Below are 20,085 nucleotides of genomic sequence, written 5' to 3'. Positions count from 1 at the left end.
TTCATCAAGGAAAGGACCTGGGCTAGGCCAGGAGGACGAGTAAAGCAGCTTTTACTACAGAATTTTGTCTAATCAGTCCAATCTTCGAAGCTACTGCTAAAATCAAATTTAGCAGTACTTTGTTTGGCTCATCTTCATAGATTTTAAGTCTGACTCAGATTAGCTTGAGTTTCTTTCTCTTTTACAGAGTCTAAAAAATCAGAAGGACCTTTCCATTTCACGCCATCCAGGCAGGAACCCACAGCATGTGTCCTTCCCATGGAAGCACATGACCTTCCTTGAACAGCTACTGGGAGCAGAAGAGATGATAATACAGGCCATTTCTTTTTTTTTTTTTAAAGTTTTTTAATGTTTATTTATTTTTGAGGGAGACAGAGACAGAATGCGAGTGGGTTAGGGGCAGAGAGAGAGGGAGACACAGAATCCGAAGCAGGCTTCAGCCTCCGAGCTGTCAGCACAGAGCCCGACGCGGGGCTCGAACTCACAGACTATGAGATCATGACCTGAGCCGAAGTCGGACGCTCAACCGACTGAGCCACCCAGGCACCCCAATACAGGCCATTTCATTTCTAGGTCCCATGAACTATCAGAATTGTCTCTCTTGTATGAAATCTCACCTACTTCCCTGTAATTCAGTACATTATTCTTGTTTTTGGCCTCTGGGGCAACGTGGAGTAAGCCTGTCTTCCTCTCGACAGTTTTGTAAGTACTTGGAAATTACAAAACGTCCCTGTTTGAAGTTTCTCCACAAGGCCAAATCCCTGGGGACCTGCAAATATCAGACCTCATCAGACTTTGTCTAGCCGTATCATCCATTCAATTCCTCAGGATATACGCCCATTTAGCAGTGGGCCTTTTAAACTAGATTTAGTTTCTATTAAAAGAATATTGTTTCTGGTCTAATTTCTTTTAGGTTTGATCTTATGTTTGTTTTTGTTTTTCTTTTCTTTCAGAGGACCAAAAAAAAAAAAAAATCGGATATCGGATCGTCCACTAAATCTGTTTCTTCCATAGTAAGGTTTACCCAGCTCATTTGGGATGGAGACAGTTTGTGAGCCAGTACCACGCTCTGCCAGTGTTACAGTCGGGGGAAACAAAGATCTGGTAACATTTATGTCATTTCTCGGGCGAAACAAGGGGTGGTTGGCTGGTGACAGCTGCACATATTTTAGTGCACATGCATCTCTACCAATGAAAATATGAATTCACCGAACTGGCGAGTACCTACTTGGAGAAGGAAGCGTGTGTGGAACAGTCTGCACTGGTAGGCCAGTGTGCTGCCCAGCAGGGAGCTCTAACATACTCATGAAATGCAGCAACACTGGCAGACGCCCAGAGGTGGAGGAAATGGAGCGAGCGGATGGAAAAGAAAAGGGCTTACGAGCAAAACCCACCGTCCCTGGAGAAGGTGACAGGTAGGAGAGATTAAGAAAGTTGACTCTGTGCCGGCTGCCTCTCTCACCCTCCCCACCCCCCAGCCTCCAGGGAAAACCCAAGAATGACTAAAAGTAAGAGAAGGGACATGTAGAGAGGTGCAGATTCCACATGCAGGAAGAGAGCTACCTTAGTTGAGGCTAATTGTTGAAATAGACAGAAAGGGACACGTACAAGAGTATACACCGGAGATCAGTGAAGCAGTCCCCCTCCAAGGAAATCAGGCAACACAAGACCTACAGGCTCAGGACACTGGTCAACCATTTACAGAAAGTCTCACCTTTGGGAAGTGCAGTTAAAAGCTTAGCATTGATTCCTCCTTTGTAGTTAGTGCGCTGTTCTTTATCTTCAAGCAAGAATTCTTTCTGAAAGCTAGAAATTAAATTATTCCATTAGTCATGTTTAAAGTCAATTTGAATCAAGATACATGATATTAAGTAAAAAAAAATGCTAAACGAAAATGAGCTGTTATACATAGTTAAATAGGTGGATGTAGACGACACATAAAAAGTTTTATTTTGGGGAGTTAAATGGGAGCTGTTTTCATTTATTTATAGTCATTTATAGTTATAGCTATGTATAGGACTTTTTTCGTGCAACTGAAGAATTACGTCAGCAGGGGCAGGTGACGTAGTGTCAGGGGGGCAAAAACATGGCTGAGCTGCCAGCCAGACGCCTTGGTTGGGACTGATAACCTCTTCTAGAGCCACTCACCAACAGCTGTGTAAGTTTGGATTAGTCACTCACCCTTTCTGTGTTCTAATCTCCTCCTCAGAAAATCAGCAACTTGTCTAGGTTATGTGCATGCTTTCCTCCAGTGTTGAAATTATATAACAAATGCCTTCAAAGTACCAAGAAATCAAAGCATGGTGGACAGGTCTGCGAGGCTCATGAAAAGAGCCTTGGAATAAAGGAGGAAATGAAAGCAAAGAAGAACTGAGCACTTACTATGTACTCTTCTTCTATAACTAGGCATACTCCAAGCATAATCTTAATTATTTTTGCAAGACCCTGTGAGGCCTGAACTACTCAGTGCTGTGCTAATAAATGTTTAAAAACTTGCTCCTTAGTCTTGCTCTCCCACCCCCTTCCCCTAAGCATATGCTTTGCAGTCTTTGCTGTTAGTATAAATACCCCCACTAAGGCTGATTTTCAAGCTTCCCACAGGACTCACTGGACTCACAGCTAAAAGAGAGGCATAAACTCGCTCTCAGGAGGAGGTGCAAGTCGGCTCCAGCACACCAACTGGAACAATTATCATCCTCGGTTTGCAGGCTAGGAAACTGTTAAATGATCTGCCCAAGGACGAGATACAAAGCCAGCTCCCACTCTAACACTAGGCCCCCAGGCTGCTGCATGCCAACCCCATGGGCTTCCATGGGAGTGGGCCTGGGGTTGGGCCAGACAGACCGAGCTGCCACTGCACAGCAAGAAAACCCAGCGTAGAAGCAGGAAAACCAATATTCTCCTGTGATACGATCACCTCCAGAGAGGTGAACAACAGCCTTGGAAAGGCTGAAGGTCAGGGCAAAGCTGACCTTCCCTATGGGCTGTCCTCCATTTGTGTTTCCGCACGTAGGGGTGCACGTCCATAGAGGTCCAAGAGGTGACTGAGGAAAGTGCTGTGCATCTCTGTAAGTGGGGCACATGAATGCTCTATATCCTGCACATAAATTACATTTCAAAGAGCTGCTGCGCATTCCAAAATACGTAACACCATCCATCTTCTAGAACCAAGCTCATCTAAAATCTTAGTTATTGCTGACAAATGTGGTAGGGCTTATATTCATAAATATGACTGCCATGTATCCATATTATTTAATACAAAAGTCTTGAGAATAAGTAGTCTTTATAAACCACACTCCAGATGGCTTGAAGATTCTAGAATACCCACGTAGGTCAGAAAAGTGGAATTGGCACTGACTTCTCAACAGTAAATCCTAAGGCAGTGATCATTCTTTCTGGCATTTCATTCAGATGTATGACTTAGTATAAACCTACAAAATTAAGTAACTGTAGAAATGTACCCCACTTAAGGAATGGCATGCTATTGTAATTGATTATTTAACTATTTATTTAAATATCTTGATAAAGTTCTGTACTTTCTTTGCAAAACTAACATCTTAGGGAAAAAATTCCATATAAAAAAAATGGTGCAATCCTGAAATATTCAGCTTCTTAGGCCACTGACCTTGGGGCACAAATATTATCTCATATTTTCAAAAGTAGACATGTGCATAGTCCCCCTCCCCCATTTTGTGCTTATCAAAAAACCGCTAATAAAGACTAATAAACTGCTCTCTAGTTAAACATTTTTCTGAACTTTCACGGTGGGGTTTCCAAGTCTTCCCCTGCCCCTCCCCCGGCACTTACTTTCTTGAAACAAAGCTGAACTGGTGTCTGTACCTATGAAAAGCACAGCCTTCCCGTGGCTGGTCAGAAACCAGTGGAAAACGCAAGCGCTGCTAGGAACTGCTCTTGTGGCTCCTCACCTGGTCTGTCTCCCTGAGTTCTCTCCTCTCCCTCCTGCTCTGGGACTCAGGTTAAGGTCATTTCCTCAAGGAAGAACCCCCTGATCCAGTGCCCGTCCCACCAGGTACCAAATCTATATTACGCACTTCAGTTGTTTTCTCTCAAGGTAGCCTGGTTTCTTATTTGGAGAACATATTATAAGTGTCTTATTTCAAATTATTGATTTATAAAAGTGGTTTTTTTTAATCAATAAATATCTGTTGAATGAATGGCGACAATAAAATACTTCGAATGTATTCTACACTCACTCTGAAATATTTTACATACACACCCTATACACTTTTACTGTGATATGGGCAAAGAGCATTGCAAACACTGAGAATAATTAGAAGGGCACATATTTAATAATATCAGTTATAAACTTCCTCCCTCCCCCACTTTCCTTCTTTCACACTTATGTTTTTACTTACTTACTTACTTATCTATTTATCTATCTATTTATTTATCTTAAGGAGGCTCCACGCCCAGCGTGGGGCTTGAACTCACGACTCTGAGATGAAGGGCCGCATGCTCTCTACAGATGGAGCCAGCCAGTCACCTCTCCTTTCTTCACCTTTAGAATAACATATGATAGAAAGAATAAGGCAAATGGGGTTGAAAAGTGGAGCTCTGACTCAAGAATGCTAGAAAAGGTATGACTGAGTCAGGATCCCTTAAACCAATATGAAACCCGGCTTTGAAAAAGTCACATCTTTTCCCTGGACTTTCGAGACCCAAGGCACTAGCCAGCAGTGAGAATGCAGGCAAGACACATTAGTAAAGAACTCTGGAACATTCGCGAATGAGCAACATCTTCTGATCATCTAATGGCTGATAAAAACACAAATACCCCAGGGAGCCCTAACATAAATCTCCTCTTCACCTTTTTGAGTCAGAGGCACCAGAGCGGTGGGACTGGGGGAGCCCAAGCCCAACTCACATGATGGGTACCTCGAACGCACTGAGCTCTGGATGCTGCACTGTGCTCTCACCATCCCCAGGACGAGGGGACTCTACCCGACAGCCTCTGTAGGCACGGGTGGTTGCCACAGCTCAATCACAAGTATGATTCTGTATTTCAGTATGATACCAGCTCTCCATATATAGCTAAAGCAAATGCTACGGTCTTAATGTTTGAATTCCATTTTTAAAGTTTCTACTATCAAGAAAGAAGCACCTTTTAGATTTGTTATTGGTCTGCATCTCCTCTGAAACAGTGCTCTTTTCAGCACTAAATTTTCCATACTCTGCCTCCTTCCCTCTGCTTTGATAACCTAAGAAGAGATTGCTACCCACGTCCACAATTTTTTATAATGTCCCATTAACCTACTTAAATGCCAGCAGTAGAAACCAGAGGAAATTGTATTAAAGTGAGAACAGGATAGTCTGCAGTTACTACTGCACAAAATGGGGCTATACCACGACAGTGATTATTCAGCACCGGCGCTGGGAAAGGCTCTCTACAATCTGTTCACCTTTCTCCTAAAGTTTACAAGCTCATCAAAGTCCACTACCTCATATTTGTACCTGTGGTGTCTGGTCAGCTAGACTGCTTTGGAGGAGGCGAATTCTTGTATCTCTAATCCTATTTTACGTTTAGGATCCATAGCAAGGAGGCCATAATTTCAATAGGTACATATGAAATCATACCCACCATATTTGAAATGTCTGACTATTTCATTCTGCTATCCTTACAAAGCAATGCTTTCCTCCTCTTCCTTTTTCTTAGTCACTTGTTAGCTCTGTTACAGCTAAACCAACCTGCCCGGGGACACACTGGGGACTAAGCTACTATGGTCTGAACGTCTGTATTCCCCCAAATTCGTATGTTGAAATGCAAACCCCCAAAAGCGATAATACCAGAAGGTGGGGACTTTGGAAGGGGATTAGGCCATCAGATGGAGCCTTCATGAATGAGAACAGTGTCCTTATAAAGAGACACAGAGACAACTACACTTCAATGAAAATAGAACTAAACAACCCCCCCCCCCCCACCGCCGAGAGACCCTAGCCATCTCCCTAGCTCATTCCACCCAGTGAGGATACAAGGAGTTGGCTGTCTGCAGATGGAAAGAGGGCCCTCCCCCAATCATGCTGGCGCCCTGATCTCAGACTTCCAGCCTCCAGAATTGTGAGCAATAAATTTCTGTTGTTTCTAAGCCAGCCGGTCTATGGTATTTTGTTGTAGTAGCTGGAACTAAGATATAAGGCTTAGATTCTATCGGACAAAGATAAGAAATAGGGGAGATTCTGTCAAGCGCTAGAAAAGTTAAGATTTCCTGAGTCAAATAAGACAGACAGCCTTACTGATGACAGCCAACTCTAGTTGACTTGATACTAAGATGTGGACCAAATCCATCATGGCTTTCTTTATCTCATCTAGTGTGTCCAAAAGATGCCTGCTGCCATTTTCAAATGCAGAGCCCCGCTCAGCCTGATGAGGACAGTGATTAGAGAGCTGTTTATTCAAAACCATTGAAATGCAAACCCTTTAGAGTAAAGAGGCAATGCCATGCAGGATACATTAGGAAGAAGTGCATCTGAGTGGAAGGCTGGGGAGACCAGGATTGGGTCCTTCTACCATAATGAAATGTACATTGTGGTCTATGCCTGTATGTCTTAGGGATAATAACTTTGTGTCTCCACTTGAAAAATCTCAACATCTATTAGGGACAGTGATCTGCTAAGAAGCATCTGAGATACAGCTATCTTGTTTGGCACAAACTTTCATTTTTACAAAGCTTATATGAATGATTCTATATCATAGAGTTTTAGCACATTAGGTAAATCAAATTAGTACCCTTAATATCTTGTAGGAAACCGAAGAGCAGAAAGGTTAAGAGACATCAGGACCTCACCGGACAGATGGAGGGATGGGTGGGGGGGGGGGGGGAGGGAGGGAAGAGAGGCACAAGGATAAATCTTTTCTTTAAAAATCAAAAGCTCTCGGGGCGCCTGGGTGGCGCAGTCGGTTAAGCGTCCGACTTCAGCCAGGTCACGATCTTGCAGTCCGTGAGTTCGAGCCCCGCGTCAGGCTCTGGGCTGATGGCTCAGAGCCTGGAGCCTGTTTCCGATTCTGTGTCTCCCTCTCTCTCTGCCCCTCCCCCGTTCATGCTCTGTCTCTCTCTGTCCCAAAAATAAATAAACGTGAAAAAAAAAAAATCAAAAGCTCTCTTACTTAATGGGCAGATTGCAAAAGGACATCCCATGCTTAGAGGCAGGTATGAAAAAAAAAAAAGAAAAGATAGTAGCCTTCTATAGGTTCAAAATTATATCTGCTCTGCAAATAGTTCCCATAAACAGCATTAATAAATACAAAAAGAATCTTTTCTGGCTGAATCTACAATTAGGTCAGCTTGTTTCATATACTTTAATAAATCAAACTCTGGGGAGAAAACATATTGCCAAACATTCAAACTCATGAATTAGGAATTTAGGAGAATAATTCTAAAAGCTACCACAAATCTCTAAATCCTAAGAGTCTTGAGCAAAGACCACTTTACCTTGGAACTTTTCTTTGACTTGGTAATCCAAGGAAGCTTAAGTTTTTCTGGTTGAAATCTAAGGAGAAAGAAATAAGGTAACAATGAAATAACTACATAGTAAGTTAAAAAAACAATCTCCAGTGGGGAAAAAAATTCTCCAAAGTCCCATTGAACATATAACAAGAAAAAAGGAAACCATTAACCAGACAAGAAATATGAATACGAAAATGACACCTTCTAAGAATCAAATTCCACAACATAGGCAAGGTTTTTTTCCTTCTCCTGAAATGTGGTCAACATAACTCTGTGGGTGAAAAAAACAAAAACAAAAATAAAAAAAAAAAATCTAACATAGTTCAATCCTATCATGTAAATTTGTTATAGCTACGAGAATAATTCAAAGCAAATAAATACTGAATGGCATAGTTACATACTCCAGGAAAAAAAGGAGGAAAAAAATTAAACAATTTTGGTCAAGGTAACATTGAAACTCATCACTGCCTGATGTATTTGAGACACCTTTAAAGACTGTGTGCATTTAAGGGGTTGTTGAAGAGCAGAGGAAATGCTTCAGCTGGTTTTATTGCCTTCCTTAAAATCTAAACAATAACAACACATCAAATTAACTACTTTCTTTATTTTTGAAGGCAAGGTATGTATCGTGTAAAGACAGGTGGTAACAAAGCCATGCAGAAAAAAACACACATCCGGGTGAACCAGTTAATCAAAACCAGGCACAGACAAATTTATACCAGTCTAATGGCAAGTAATCTGTTTTACAGCTTTTGGCATAGTAACCCTTTGTCCACCAAGGAAACCACAAGCAGACCACTTACAGAGACTTCTAAGGAAGTGCCTTTTACTGTTTAATATTTGGGGGCAAGTACCTTTTACTGTTTAATATTTGGGGGCCAGAAGAAAAGGAGGTATGAAAATATATCAGATGCTGACATGCCCTTATCCACCAAAACACATCCGGGATCCCGGAATTTGGAAACTGTGACCCACTAGAGATATACAATAAAATGCAAGATATAATGCCAATTAAACATCTAGGCCTTTTTCCTGATTATACACATACCTGGCTATGTGTGAGAACTCGGTTCAAAAAACTATCAAGTGATATAGAAGAAAATTTCTGACTCTGAGGCCTGTTCGACTCACTTCCTAATGGGATGTCTGTGCTGGGAAAGACTTAGCTACAGAATGCCTGAAGTTTACATGTGCCACTCAAAATAACTTCAGCATTTCACTTTTCTTCAATCAGTGATCAGAATCTGTGATGCCACTCCAGTAGTTAAACGGAAAGCATGTATTTTCCTCCGCACTCTAAAGGAAGCCACTACAAAAAAAAAGCATTTTGTTCCCAACAGTGTTCACATGAAGAGTCCATAAAAAGACAAACAGCACTGTCTACTGGAAATGATTTAGTATATGTAGCATTCAGTTTAGAAAAAGATTTTAGCTAAAGCACAGCACGTCCAGGACGTGATCCCAAGTTTGGACATTTTAACTGAATTTGCAATTTTTCCTGCATAGAGGCTACAGTGGTTTAGCAGTCTCTGTAACTTACACTAGGGGAAAAAAACAAACCAACCCACGTTTTTCAGCCATAAGATAAGCTAATGCATACATTCCGTTAGATATTTAAAGTGTCCTTTGAGGAAACTGTATAACTAACTAGACACGGGAGACTATATGGCAAAATGGAAGCTGCAAAGGCTTTCATCAGAGTATACAACAAACCCATACGTGCAATTCCTATTTCTCTTGCCTTACCTTGTCTCTCAGAGAACTGGAAAACTCCCAGATAGCTGGCAATCTCTGGGCTTCTGAACATGGTTGCACATAGAAAGTTTAGTAACAGAGCCTGCTCTCCAGCTTAATTCTCAACCAGCCACGGCCTTCAGCCCGTCTAAGCAAAACTGGGTTGAGATTCTTCACAGCACAGGGCTACAGCAATCAGGCACTCGTGTCCTTGAAAAGTATAGTCAACGCAAAGTAGGAGGCTGCAGGCTGGAACGGCTCAAACCCCGTAATCAGATTACAAGCAGAAATCAGGCCTGTGGATGCTCAAACAGGCTGGACTCCGCTGATGGGCCATTCTTGATGTTTCCACTTCAAAGCGGGGGCCGAATCACAACTTATGCTTCAGCTAAATAGACAATACTGCCACCTAACCATCACCGGGGGAGTCAAAAACAACTCCTCCTCTCCCTAAAAATAAACAAAAAGGAACTGTACAGAGGCTCTTGAGGTACTGGGAAAAGGGGAAGCCGCCTAACAATTCCCAGGCTGCTTGGAGTCCGGCTTTGGCTAAGTTAAATGAAATATTTCACCTAACAGGGAGCCAAAACCCCATTCGTTAAGAGTCCAGATTTATGAACAACACATGAGCGAAACTGCAGGAAGAGAAGAGGCAGATATTACTGGAGGTTCAGAAATTTTAATTTGAGACAGAAGCTCTTAAGCATTACCTCGTGGACTGCCCCCTTGTTATTTCATCGTTACTTTTGAAAGGGAATTAATTTTTAAAAAGCAGCTTTACTACAAAACTGAGGGGAAGGGACAGAGATTTCCCACATCGTCCCCCGCGTCTACATCATGCATGGCTTCCACCATGAGCGACAGCACTCACCAGAGGGGTACATTTTTACCAAGGATGAACCTGCTTTGATTGATCATCATTACCCACAGTCCGTGGTTTACCTTAAGGTTCGCAACATTCTATGGGTTTGGACAAATGTGTAATGACATCTCGCATCGGAATATCACACAGAGGATTTTCACTACCCTGAAAATCTTCAGTGCTCTGCCTTATTCACTTCCCTCCTCCTCTCCCGGCAACTACGGATCTTTTTCCATCTCCCTAGTGTTGCCTTTCCTAGAATGTCAGATAGTTGGAGTCAAACAGTATGGAGCCTTTTCAGGTTGGCTTCTTTCATTTGGTAATATGCATCGAAGGATCCTTTGTGTCTCTTCAAGGCTCGAGAGCTGATGCCTCTTCGGTGAGGAATAATATTCCATTGTCTGGATGCACCACAGTTTGGTTACCCATTCACCCACGGAATGGATGCTTCCCAGTTTGGGCAACTATGAACAAAGCTGCTATAAACATCCAGGTGCAGGTTTTTGTGTAGACAGACATTTTCAATTCCACTGGGTAAATAAATACCAAGGAGCGTGATGGCTGCATCGTATAGTAAGAGTAAGTTTAGTTTTGTAAGAAAGTGCCAAACGGTCTTGGAAAGTAACTGTACCGTTTTGCGTTCCCACCACCAATGGATGAAAGTTGATGTTGCTTCAAACTCTTGCCAGCACTTGGTGGTGTCTGTGTTTGGGATTTTTGCCATTCTAATAGGCACACAGTGGTATTGTATTGTTTAACTTGCATTTCCCTGAGGCCACATGACGTGGAGCATCTTTTCATTTACTTATTTGCCATCTGCGTATCTTCTTTGGTGAGGTGTCTGCTGAGATATTTTACTCGGTTGTTTGTTTTCTCATTGTTGCGTTTTAAGAATCCTTTGTATATTTTGGATAACAGCCCTCTATCAGATGTGTCTTTTGCAAATATTTTTCCTAGCCTGCGGCCTTTCTAATTCTCTTGAAATTGTCTTTTGTAGGGGTTTTATAGTTTTAGCAAAATCCAGCTTATCCATTCTTTCCTTCATGGGTCATGCCTTTGGTGTTGGATCTAAAAAGGCGTCGCCATTCCCAAGGTCATCTGGGTGTTCTCCTATGTTATCATCTAGCTGTTTTATAGTTTTGTGCTTTACATTTAGGTCTATGATCCATTTTGAACTAGTTTTTGTGAAGGGTGTAAGGTCTGTATCTAGATTATTATTATTATATTTTTCCCATGGGGCCGTCCAGTTGTTCTGGCAGCCTTGGTGGCAGAGACTATCTTTGCTCCCTTGAGTTGCCTGTGAGTCTCTACTCCCATGAGTCCCAATTCCCTGTACTGGCCTGTCCGTGTCTCCAACCCTAGGAGCAGTGGCTTGCCCTGGGTCCTCCCCTCTCTGACAGATCCAAGAAGAGTTGCTGATTTTTCAGTCTGTTTGGCTTCTTTCTTGCTGTTGGGAGAAAGGAGTGACTTCCAAACTTTGTATATGCAGGACAAGAAACCCTGAAGTCCCCGGTTTATTTTTGCAACATGTAGATGGTGAGCCAGGCAGTAATAATTAGAGACTGACAATTTTACAGCTAAAAGGAGCGTTAAAGAGAACCTACGAAAGCGACGTCATTTACAAGACGAGGAAGCAGAGGGCCAGAGAAGTAACTTGCTCATGGGTACTTGGTTAGGGATGGAGCCACAGAATCTTGGGAAGGTGGGCCGAAGACCATGATTTGTCCCCCACACCCAGTAGGAGGCAGGGACCCTGAGTATGTCCATCTTTGTATACTTAGTACTAAACGCTATACCTGCTGCAGAGCAGGCCCCCAGAGAATGTGTGCTGAATGACCGTATGAAATGATGGGATAATCTTTGCTAAAGGCTAGAGCTCACACTCTAAAATGATTTTCATTGATTTTATATCCTGATTTCAAATCAGATTGACTTAACCTGATCTCTAAACCACAGACAAACCTAACTTGAAAAGGAAGAATTATACGCCAAATTAATCGAGGTACGTCAACAGAAGGTACCCTGGCACTGGTGACTCCGTGGGTCAGTGGTGGCATATGGCATTCTCTCTATGCTTCAGGTTACTACATCTCTTATAAAGCTGGGGAGAAATATGGCAAACAGGGCAGTTGAAAAAAACCCGGCAAGGAACAACATACGTAGCTGTGGAGGTCATGGCTAACTGGGAAAAAAAAAAAAAAAATAGGAAAACAGAAGTGTAGGAAGGGGTAGGGGAAGGGAGGAAATTGGGCAAGCCAACTGATTCTGGAAGTGAATAATTAGATAAGATGAAATAATATTTATGTTTTACAAATAATCTTTATAAAGAACTTAGCTTATAAGATACAGTATCACCTGCTCATGACCATTTATATTCCTGAAAACTACTCTTGTTAGAAAATACTCAATTAGAACTACCCTAACTGTATCTAAATGTTTCTTTTGAATTATTACTAAGCAACAACTCTAGTTTAAATTTTTAAAATGAAATTCCAATTGAGAATAAAAAGGATTTGGATGTTCTCTTTACGTTGGTAACGGAATCTTACCAGAAATACATGCCTCACCCATCACTTATGGAAAAAAACAAACAGATTTATATATGCCTTCATTGTTGAAAAGAAAAAGCAGAGAATTCTTTATGAAATTATGAATATGCAATTTAATTTCCTATTTAATTATCTCATCCTCATGAGACCAAAAAGACTGAAGAAATCTACATTTTTACATCAGCAAAAAGCACACAGTTGTTTTTTTTTTTAATTTACTCTCCACTAATTAGAAATAATAACCACTAACACTAATGTTATTATTTTTGGCTGGCTCATTCACACAGAAGAGCTACAAGATAGACAAACATCTCCCCACATCATTCCATAGGGTAGCTGTTTTATTTCTCTGCAGAGAAAACGATAAGTTGTGGTTGTGATTTTCTTAAATTTCAGGGGGAAGACGTCTTGATTTAAAACAGAGATGGTGCTGTCTTCCCTTTCCAACAACAGCACTTAACCACCAGCTCAGCACAAAGAAAGGAGACTCACAAGATGCACAAGATTTTCTGCCGCTGTGTCCACTCAGAAAAACTGATCTTTTTCATTTTTGAAGCACCACTGCCTTCAATACTCAGAAGTAATGTTTAAAGGAAGGATTTTCTTGGACGTTTTTGAAGTTTTAATCTTGAAATTAAAAAGAAACACAGCAAATGCTTAAATTTCCTCTAGATGGGGACGGAAGAAAATGCTTCAGTGGAAGGGGCATAAATGTGTGAAATGGGAGGGCAGGAGGGAGGTCACTGTCATGGTCATGGGCATACCATGTCATGATCCATGAGTCGTGGATGACCAAGAAAGGATCTATGAATGGGCCACTGAGATGCTGACATCCCAAAGCGAAATCACTCGGTCAAGTGAATCAGGCCTTGGTAAATCCAAAGCCTTGGACTCTGGGAAAACTGGAGGTGAAGGGGCCTTCCTGATCACAAATCTTCATTTTGCAAAACGTTTGACTACTCTCTCAAGGTCACATGGCTTATGGTGTGACAGTGCCAGACTAGAAATCCACATTCACTCCCTCTCCCCTGGACAACTCCCACATTTCTGATAGGCCTGGATACAAAATAACAGGGGCCATTGTTGTAAGTATGTCCTGAATTGTCCTAGGGTCTCCCAGCCCTCTCTCTATCTTGATTTTATTGGTAAAGGGGCCAGTCTGACCCCTGGGGGAGGAGTCAAGCCAGTTTCTGGTTGCTTCTTACAAATTTCGTATGATTCCTTGCTCTGGTTTTGGTTCCACAGATGTCCCTCAAATCCAGCACTGACCCCAGACACGAGTAAACAGGGCATATCTGAGACCCTCGGGCAAATATATAAGTCAGTGTGGCTGGTGGCGCCAGGGTATTATGGAAAAAAGCAAGCAATGTATTACTCTATAATTCTTCCTTCCCTTCCCAAAGTTCCCACTTTATTGGAGATGGACAGGATAAGGGTGTTACTAGAGGAGATTACTTTGAACGAGTTCAACTATGTTTACGACAGTTTGTTTATAAACGCATAAAACTGGAACCAGCCTACAACATACAGAAACAGTGAGTAAGTAAATTACCCAAGAAAACCAGGTTTGAAACGCAGCTGATAATTTGGAAAAATTTTCACGATGTATTAGAGGTACACGCCCCACTTCATTGGAAAGACGGTAAATACTCCAAAACATTAATTATCTCGCTACTCAGACATAACTGCTCAAGTTTTTCCTCCTCTATCGTTCAATAGATACACAATAAACATGAATTACTTCTACAGTCACCCAAACAATTAATGACAAATAAAGATGAAAGTAATAGGCCCTTTTGAAATCTCAAGGCTGAGATTTGGCCTAAACACCCAGGAGAAAATCATGAATGGAATTGTGTCTGTGGGCTCATGGCACAATATCAATCTGCCCTTTTCCCCTGAACATATGCATTTCTTGGCTATAGAGGAGTTGGCCAGAGAATCGCCAAAGCCCTCGATAACATGCAACCCCATGTTTCTCACACTCAACCCCACATGGACCATAATCACATGGAAGTGCCGAGACCAACTTTCTCTGCCAACCAGCACTGAATTCACCTGCTAAGCCCTTTCAACGAGTGTCGTCTCTCTCAGTATTTCTCTATTGCCAATTACCCTTTTCCTGCTTAAGAGCCTTGTCTTCTAAAGGATTATCGGCTTGAGGGGCAACACCTGAGATACATTCCTAGCACAGGGCCTGGCTCGGAACAACAAACTATAAATACTGGGTGAACGAGGGAATGAAGCGGGCAGGCAAGCAGACAAGCAACGAGATCACTTCTGTCCTCCCTCATTCTTAAGATTCTGGTCCATTCTCAGCAACTCTCTTTCCTTTCTAGGGGGCATATAGGGGAATGGTTACCACTCCTTCCTTACCATGAGACTTCTACTAATGTCTTCTTGTCTTTCCTACAATGTGAAGCAAGGATATAGAACGTAAACATTTGCATGCAGGAAGAAACGGGAAGAAAATGTCAAAGATTTGTCAGAGATACGATGGAATGGGAAAAACAGGAGCTGATTTCTGTAGTCTAACTGTGGCCAATGTCAGCGGGAGTCCAGGTAAGAAGGGTCACCTCCTAAATGGCCAAGGTCAAAAGATAAGGCATTAGATGACAAAGGATCAGGGTATTAAACCCTCAGGGAACATGCTGCCCAATTCACAGCTGTGGCTCAGGATTACATGGAGGCTTTATGAGGAACCAGTCCCCCTGTCTGTTGTCTGGCTGACACATCCATGCACCCCTGCAACGTGAGTGAAGCTGTCCTTCAGGGGTCATCATCATGGAGGACAAAATGGGAACAAAGCCAATGAACGGGAAAACAGCCCGACATCTCCACTGGCAATTACCCATTTTCTACCAGACCTACTGGGATGATATACAGAATAGCCTAAGACTCGGGACCCTTACTGACCTGGAACGTCAGGGTGGGCACGATGCTAAATGCTCTGCGGCATTAAACTCATTTAGCGCTCTCAAAGCCTGCAGGGAGATACTGTTACTATCCCCATCAGCATGAGAAAATGGAGACACCGTGGGCTCCAGACTCTTGAAATGTAGCTCTGAAGGCAAAACAACCATTTCCTGGTCAGTCAAAATGAAAGAGAATACGAAGGGGAGGTCATGATTACGTGAGAGAATGTCCGTCGACCCTTGAACAGGTAGGGCTTGGGGCACTGACCCCCTACACAATCGAACATCTGAGTAGAACTTTTGACTTCCGGGGCACCGAAGTGGCTCAGTCGGTTAAGCAGTTAAGCATCTGACTTCGGCTCAGGTCATGATCTCACAGTCTGTGAGTTCGAGCCCCGTGTCGGGTTCTGTGCTGACAGCTTGGAGCCTGGATCTTGCTTGGGATTCTGTGTCTCCCTCTCTCTCTGCCCCTCCCCTTCTCTCTCTCTCTCTCTCTCTCTCTCAAAAATAAAAATTAAAAAAAAAGAACTTTTGACTCCCCCCAAACTGAACTGAAAGTTAGCCCACTGTTGACCGAGAGCCTTACCAATAACATATACAGTTGATTAACACATATTTTGTATGTTGTATGTTATATACTGTATTATTTTCAATTTTTTCACGTTTATTTAGAGAGAGAGAAAGAGAGAGAGAGTGAGTACAGGAGTAGGGGAGGGAAGGGAGAGAGGGAGAGAAAGAATCCCTAGCAGACTCCATGCTGTCAGTGCAGAGCTGGGCGTGGAGCTCAAACTCCCAAACCGTGAGATCATGACCTGAGCCGAAACCAAAAGTCCAACGCTTAACAACTGAGCCACCCAGGCACGCCTGTTATATCCTGTATTCTTAAAATAAAGTAAGCTAGAGAAAAGAAAACGTTATGAAGAAAATCAGAAGGAAAATACATGTATGGTACTGGGCTGTATTTATTGGGGGAAAAAATCCACACAGAATTTGGTCTGCACAGTTTAAGCCCGTGTTCTTCAAGGGTCAACCGTATGGGGATGCGCTCGGAAAACCGGTGCGCGTTATTTAATCCGCACGCGGATCTCCATATTGCAAAGAGACGTGAGCGTCTGTGACCGTCCATCTGAGGCCTGTATGATGTCACCTTATGCTTCCTCATTGTGCTCCTTGAAAGCAACTGAAGAACTCACAGGCCACAGGAAAATGAGCTGACTTTTAAATGAACAACACCTGACCACATGCCGTTGTGAGTTACTGATACGTTTCTAAAACTTTAAGAAGTGTGGCAGAACGACTTTAATGAAATCTACTCTAAGCTACGAAAGGCGATGGCTGGACTAAAATTCCAAAGTGAAGGATGTATTTTTATAGCCTAGTAAAGCAGTATTTTGTGTGCTAGCAGCAGCTGTAAATGGTATTCACATTTTCTGTGGGGATTTTATTTATGTGTGCAGACTCTTAATCTGGGGCAGAATTGGCTGACATGAGGTAATCCCACCAGTGGGAAGCCCATTTAAGTCCTTTTCATTTCCCTTTTATCACATACTGGTTTATTCATACATTCCAGATTCCTCATTTTAGTGAAAGTCTCCTCCTGTGCGCGCTGCAAAATGCTTTCCGAATTTTGGTTAGAGGGAATATTTAGGCTAAGTCTCAAATAAAATTTTGTGTTATACGACTGCATAAAGTAATTTTAAACAGGCCACGTATGCAGACATGAAAAGGCAAAATTACTTTCAACGGTAAGAAATATTACAACTCACAGAGATTTCTGTGTCAGATGTGTTGAAAGGACCACGTCAGTCTTGCTATATTCCAGAACTCGTTTTTAAAGAAAAGGCTTACTGCGAACCAGTAAGGACTTATTCGTGGCTTTAAATGTCCAAAAGAGGAATGTTAACCTTTGAAGTGAAAATGATCCTTAATCATTTTAACTTCTGGCCGATTTTGAATCTGTAGCTAGTAATTCTTGGGAAAAATAACCCAGGTAGCTTACGGGAAGAGAGAATGGTCAACTGTTTCTCAGAGCAAGGTGGGGGGGTGGGGGGGGGTGGGGGAAGGTCAGGTTCCATGTTGGAAATGTACAACCGGAATATACGTACAATGGGATATGACTCAGCCTTAAGGAATGACATTCTGACATGTGCTACGATATGGATGGACCGTGAAGACATTATATTCAATGACTAAGCCAGACACAAAGGACAAATATCGTATGATTTCCCACCCACGAGGTATGCAGAGTAGTCAAATTCGCAGCAGCAGAAAGTAGTATGGTGGTTACCAGGAGCTGGCGTGCAGGGGGAATGGGGACAGAACTAACTAAAAGTTAAGCACAAAGCGACACGGGTTAGAGGTATGCGCTGGGCATCCAGGGCATTGCCCTTGCGAGGCCCCTTGCACGTGGCCCACCACTCCCTTCCAGGTCAGGGAGACGCCAAGGACATTTTGACCTCCTCAAAGCACCAATACACAAAGGGCCCTTCAACAATGATCTGGCAAATAAGCATACATTTAGGTATTTAGTGTAAAATCTGAAACTGTATCCTAGACCATGAGGTGCAGAACACTGTTTCTTGACAGCTGCGGGGGCCCAGGCCCCACCTCGCTCGCTGAGGGCTGAGCCCCAGCAGAGGGGAAGGGGGCTGGCATGGTGACAGTTATCCAGGGAGCTCGGAGCAGGCTTCTGCCAACTCCAGTCATTCAATACTCGCTGTTTGATGGTTTTAACATGAACAGAAAGTAAGGAAATACTGAATCATCAGATATGAGAGCTTTTTATGAGTCTAAAAATCCAGATGGCAGACAAGTAAATGTGTAATATTACTGTTGATACCTGATAGATTAGAGCCTAGGTTCTACGGCTATAATTGAGTGATCTGAAGGCAAGAGCTTTGAATAAAATAATTTGGGGTCTTCCTCGTTCTCAGAAGGGCATCTTCATAAAAACAACAGCAGGGGCACCTGGGTGGTTCTGTTGAGTAAGCGTCCGACTTCGGCTCAGGTCACGATCTGGGTTCGTGGGTTCGAGCCCCGACTTTGGCTCAGGTCATGATCTGAGTTTGTGAGTTGGAGCCCCACATCAGGCTCTGTGCTGACAGCCCAGAGCCTGGAGCCTGCTTCAGATTCCATATCTCGCTCTCTCTCTCTCTGCCCTTCCCCCGCTCACACTCTCTCTCAAACATAAACATTAAAAAATAAAAATAAAAAACCCCAGCAACCTCACAAAACTAATTAGTATGAAAACCCAAGAAAAATCCAGCAACCTGTCATCCCCAGCATGTCCAGTGTCCTACAAATATACTTTAACTGGTACCCAGGACCTTACTTAGCTTACCTAGAGTCAGCGTTTGCTGAACGATGGGGAAGTGGAGGGATGTGGCTGAGATCGGACCTGGTCACGATAGCTTTCTCCACAGGCAATGACCACCGCAAAGCAGATCCTGTGCTCAAAGACTGAGTGGCACAGGAAGGTTACGACACAGAAGTTGAAGGTATATTCTCTTTGCTTGTTGAAATGACTAAAGATATACTGACACTCACGAGTAAGTTTAACATCTGATATAAGGCAAATGATATCAAAGTTTTGGTGCCCCTCAGGGTCAGATGAGGTACCTGTTAAAAATGAAGGTCCCCCTACCCCAGATATGCCCCAGAGGTCGGAAACCACTAGTACAAGCCATTCATGATATTACGTCCAGGAAGAAGCAAGGAAATGGGATCACTGGAGGAGTCTGAGGAAGGAAGGCTTCCTGGAGAGGGTGACTGGTGAGACTAATTGGGAATGGAGGAGACAAGTGGATGTGCCAGCAGGAAGGGGTGATGTAAGCATGACACATGGGGTGAGAACAGTGCTTTATTTTTTAAATTTTTGTGTATTTTTGAGAGAGAGGGAGCGCATGAGCAAGGGAGGAGCAGAGAGAGAGGGAGACACAGAATCCGAAGCAGGCTCCAGGCTCTGAGCTGTCCGTGCAGAGCCCAACATGGGGCTCGGACCCACGAACTGTGAGATCATAATCTGAGCTGAAGTCAGATGCTTAATCGACTGAGCCACCCAGGTGCCCTGAGAATAGTGCTTTATTACAGGAGGTGTAAGAGGCGCCTGAGTGGCTCAGTCAGCTGAGCGTCCAACTTCAGCTCAAGTCATGATCTCACAGTTCGTGAGTTCGAGCCCCGCATCGGGCTTGCTCCCATCAGCAGCGCAGGGGCAGAGGGGAGCTTCAGATCCTCTGTCTCCCTCTCTCTCTCTGCCCCTTCCCCGCTTGCACTCTCTCTCTCCTTCTCTCAAAAATAAATAAAACATTTTAAAAAAAATAAACAATAAAAAAAATAAAGGCAAAGGAGGTGTGGGGCTGAGATGGGGGCCACATTCAGAAGGACTGTGACAGGCCAGACACAGAGGTGGAAAGGCAGGTGGGAAGGAAGGAACGTCCCAGAACAAGGAGACTCATCTACTATGAAGAAACAGGAAAGCTGTCACTGAAGTCCCAGTAGAAAAGAAATTCCAGGTTCTCTTCAGGCCTGGACATCATGCAGCATGGTCTTTAAGAAAGAAAACA

The 20,085-nt window shown here is 43.0% G+C and overlaps 1 protein-coding gene across 26 annotated transcripts in view; it reads right to left on the bottom strand.

Moving 5' to 3' along the window:
- Window positions 1-20,085, bottom strand: part of SVIL (supervillin) — a 232,675-nt gene that overhangs the window by 94,040 nt on the left and 118,550 nt on the right. For 17 of the 26 annotated variants that reach the window (XM_043562059.1, XM_043562061.1, XM_043562064.1 and 14 more), the window contains exons 1-3: window positions 9,210-9,588; window positions 7,449-7,506; window positions 1,715-1,806 (exon numbers count right to left, since the gene is read on the bottom strand). In XM_043562059.1, coding sequence (XP_043417994.1) covers window positions 1,715-1,806; window positions 7,449-7,506; window positions 9,210-9,270 — 211 coding nt within the window. In that variant the 5' untranslated portion in view covers window positions 9,271-9,588. Of the gene's footprint in view, window positions 1-1,714; window positions 1,807-7,448; window positions 7,507-9,209; window positions 9,589-20,085 lie in introns of those variants that run through there. The other 9 variants (XM_043562073.1, XM_043562070.1, XM_043562072.1 and 6 more) reach the window with 2 other exon arrangements.

Source organism: Prionailurus bengalensis, chromosome B4 (genome assembly GCF_016509475.1).
Source record: "Prionailurus bengalensis isolate Pbe53 chromosome B4, Fcat_Pben_1.1_paternal_pri, whole genome shotgun sequence".
NCBI lineage: Eukaryota > Metazoa > Chordata > Mammalia > Carnivora > Felidae > Prionailurus > Prionailurus bengalensis.
This window is presented reverse-complemented; position numbering and strand designations above follow the sequence as displayed.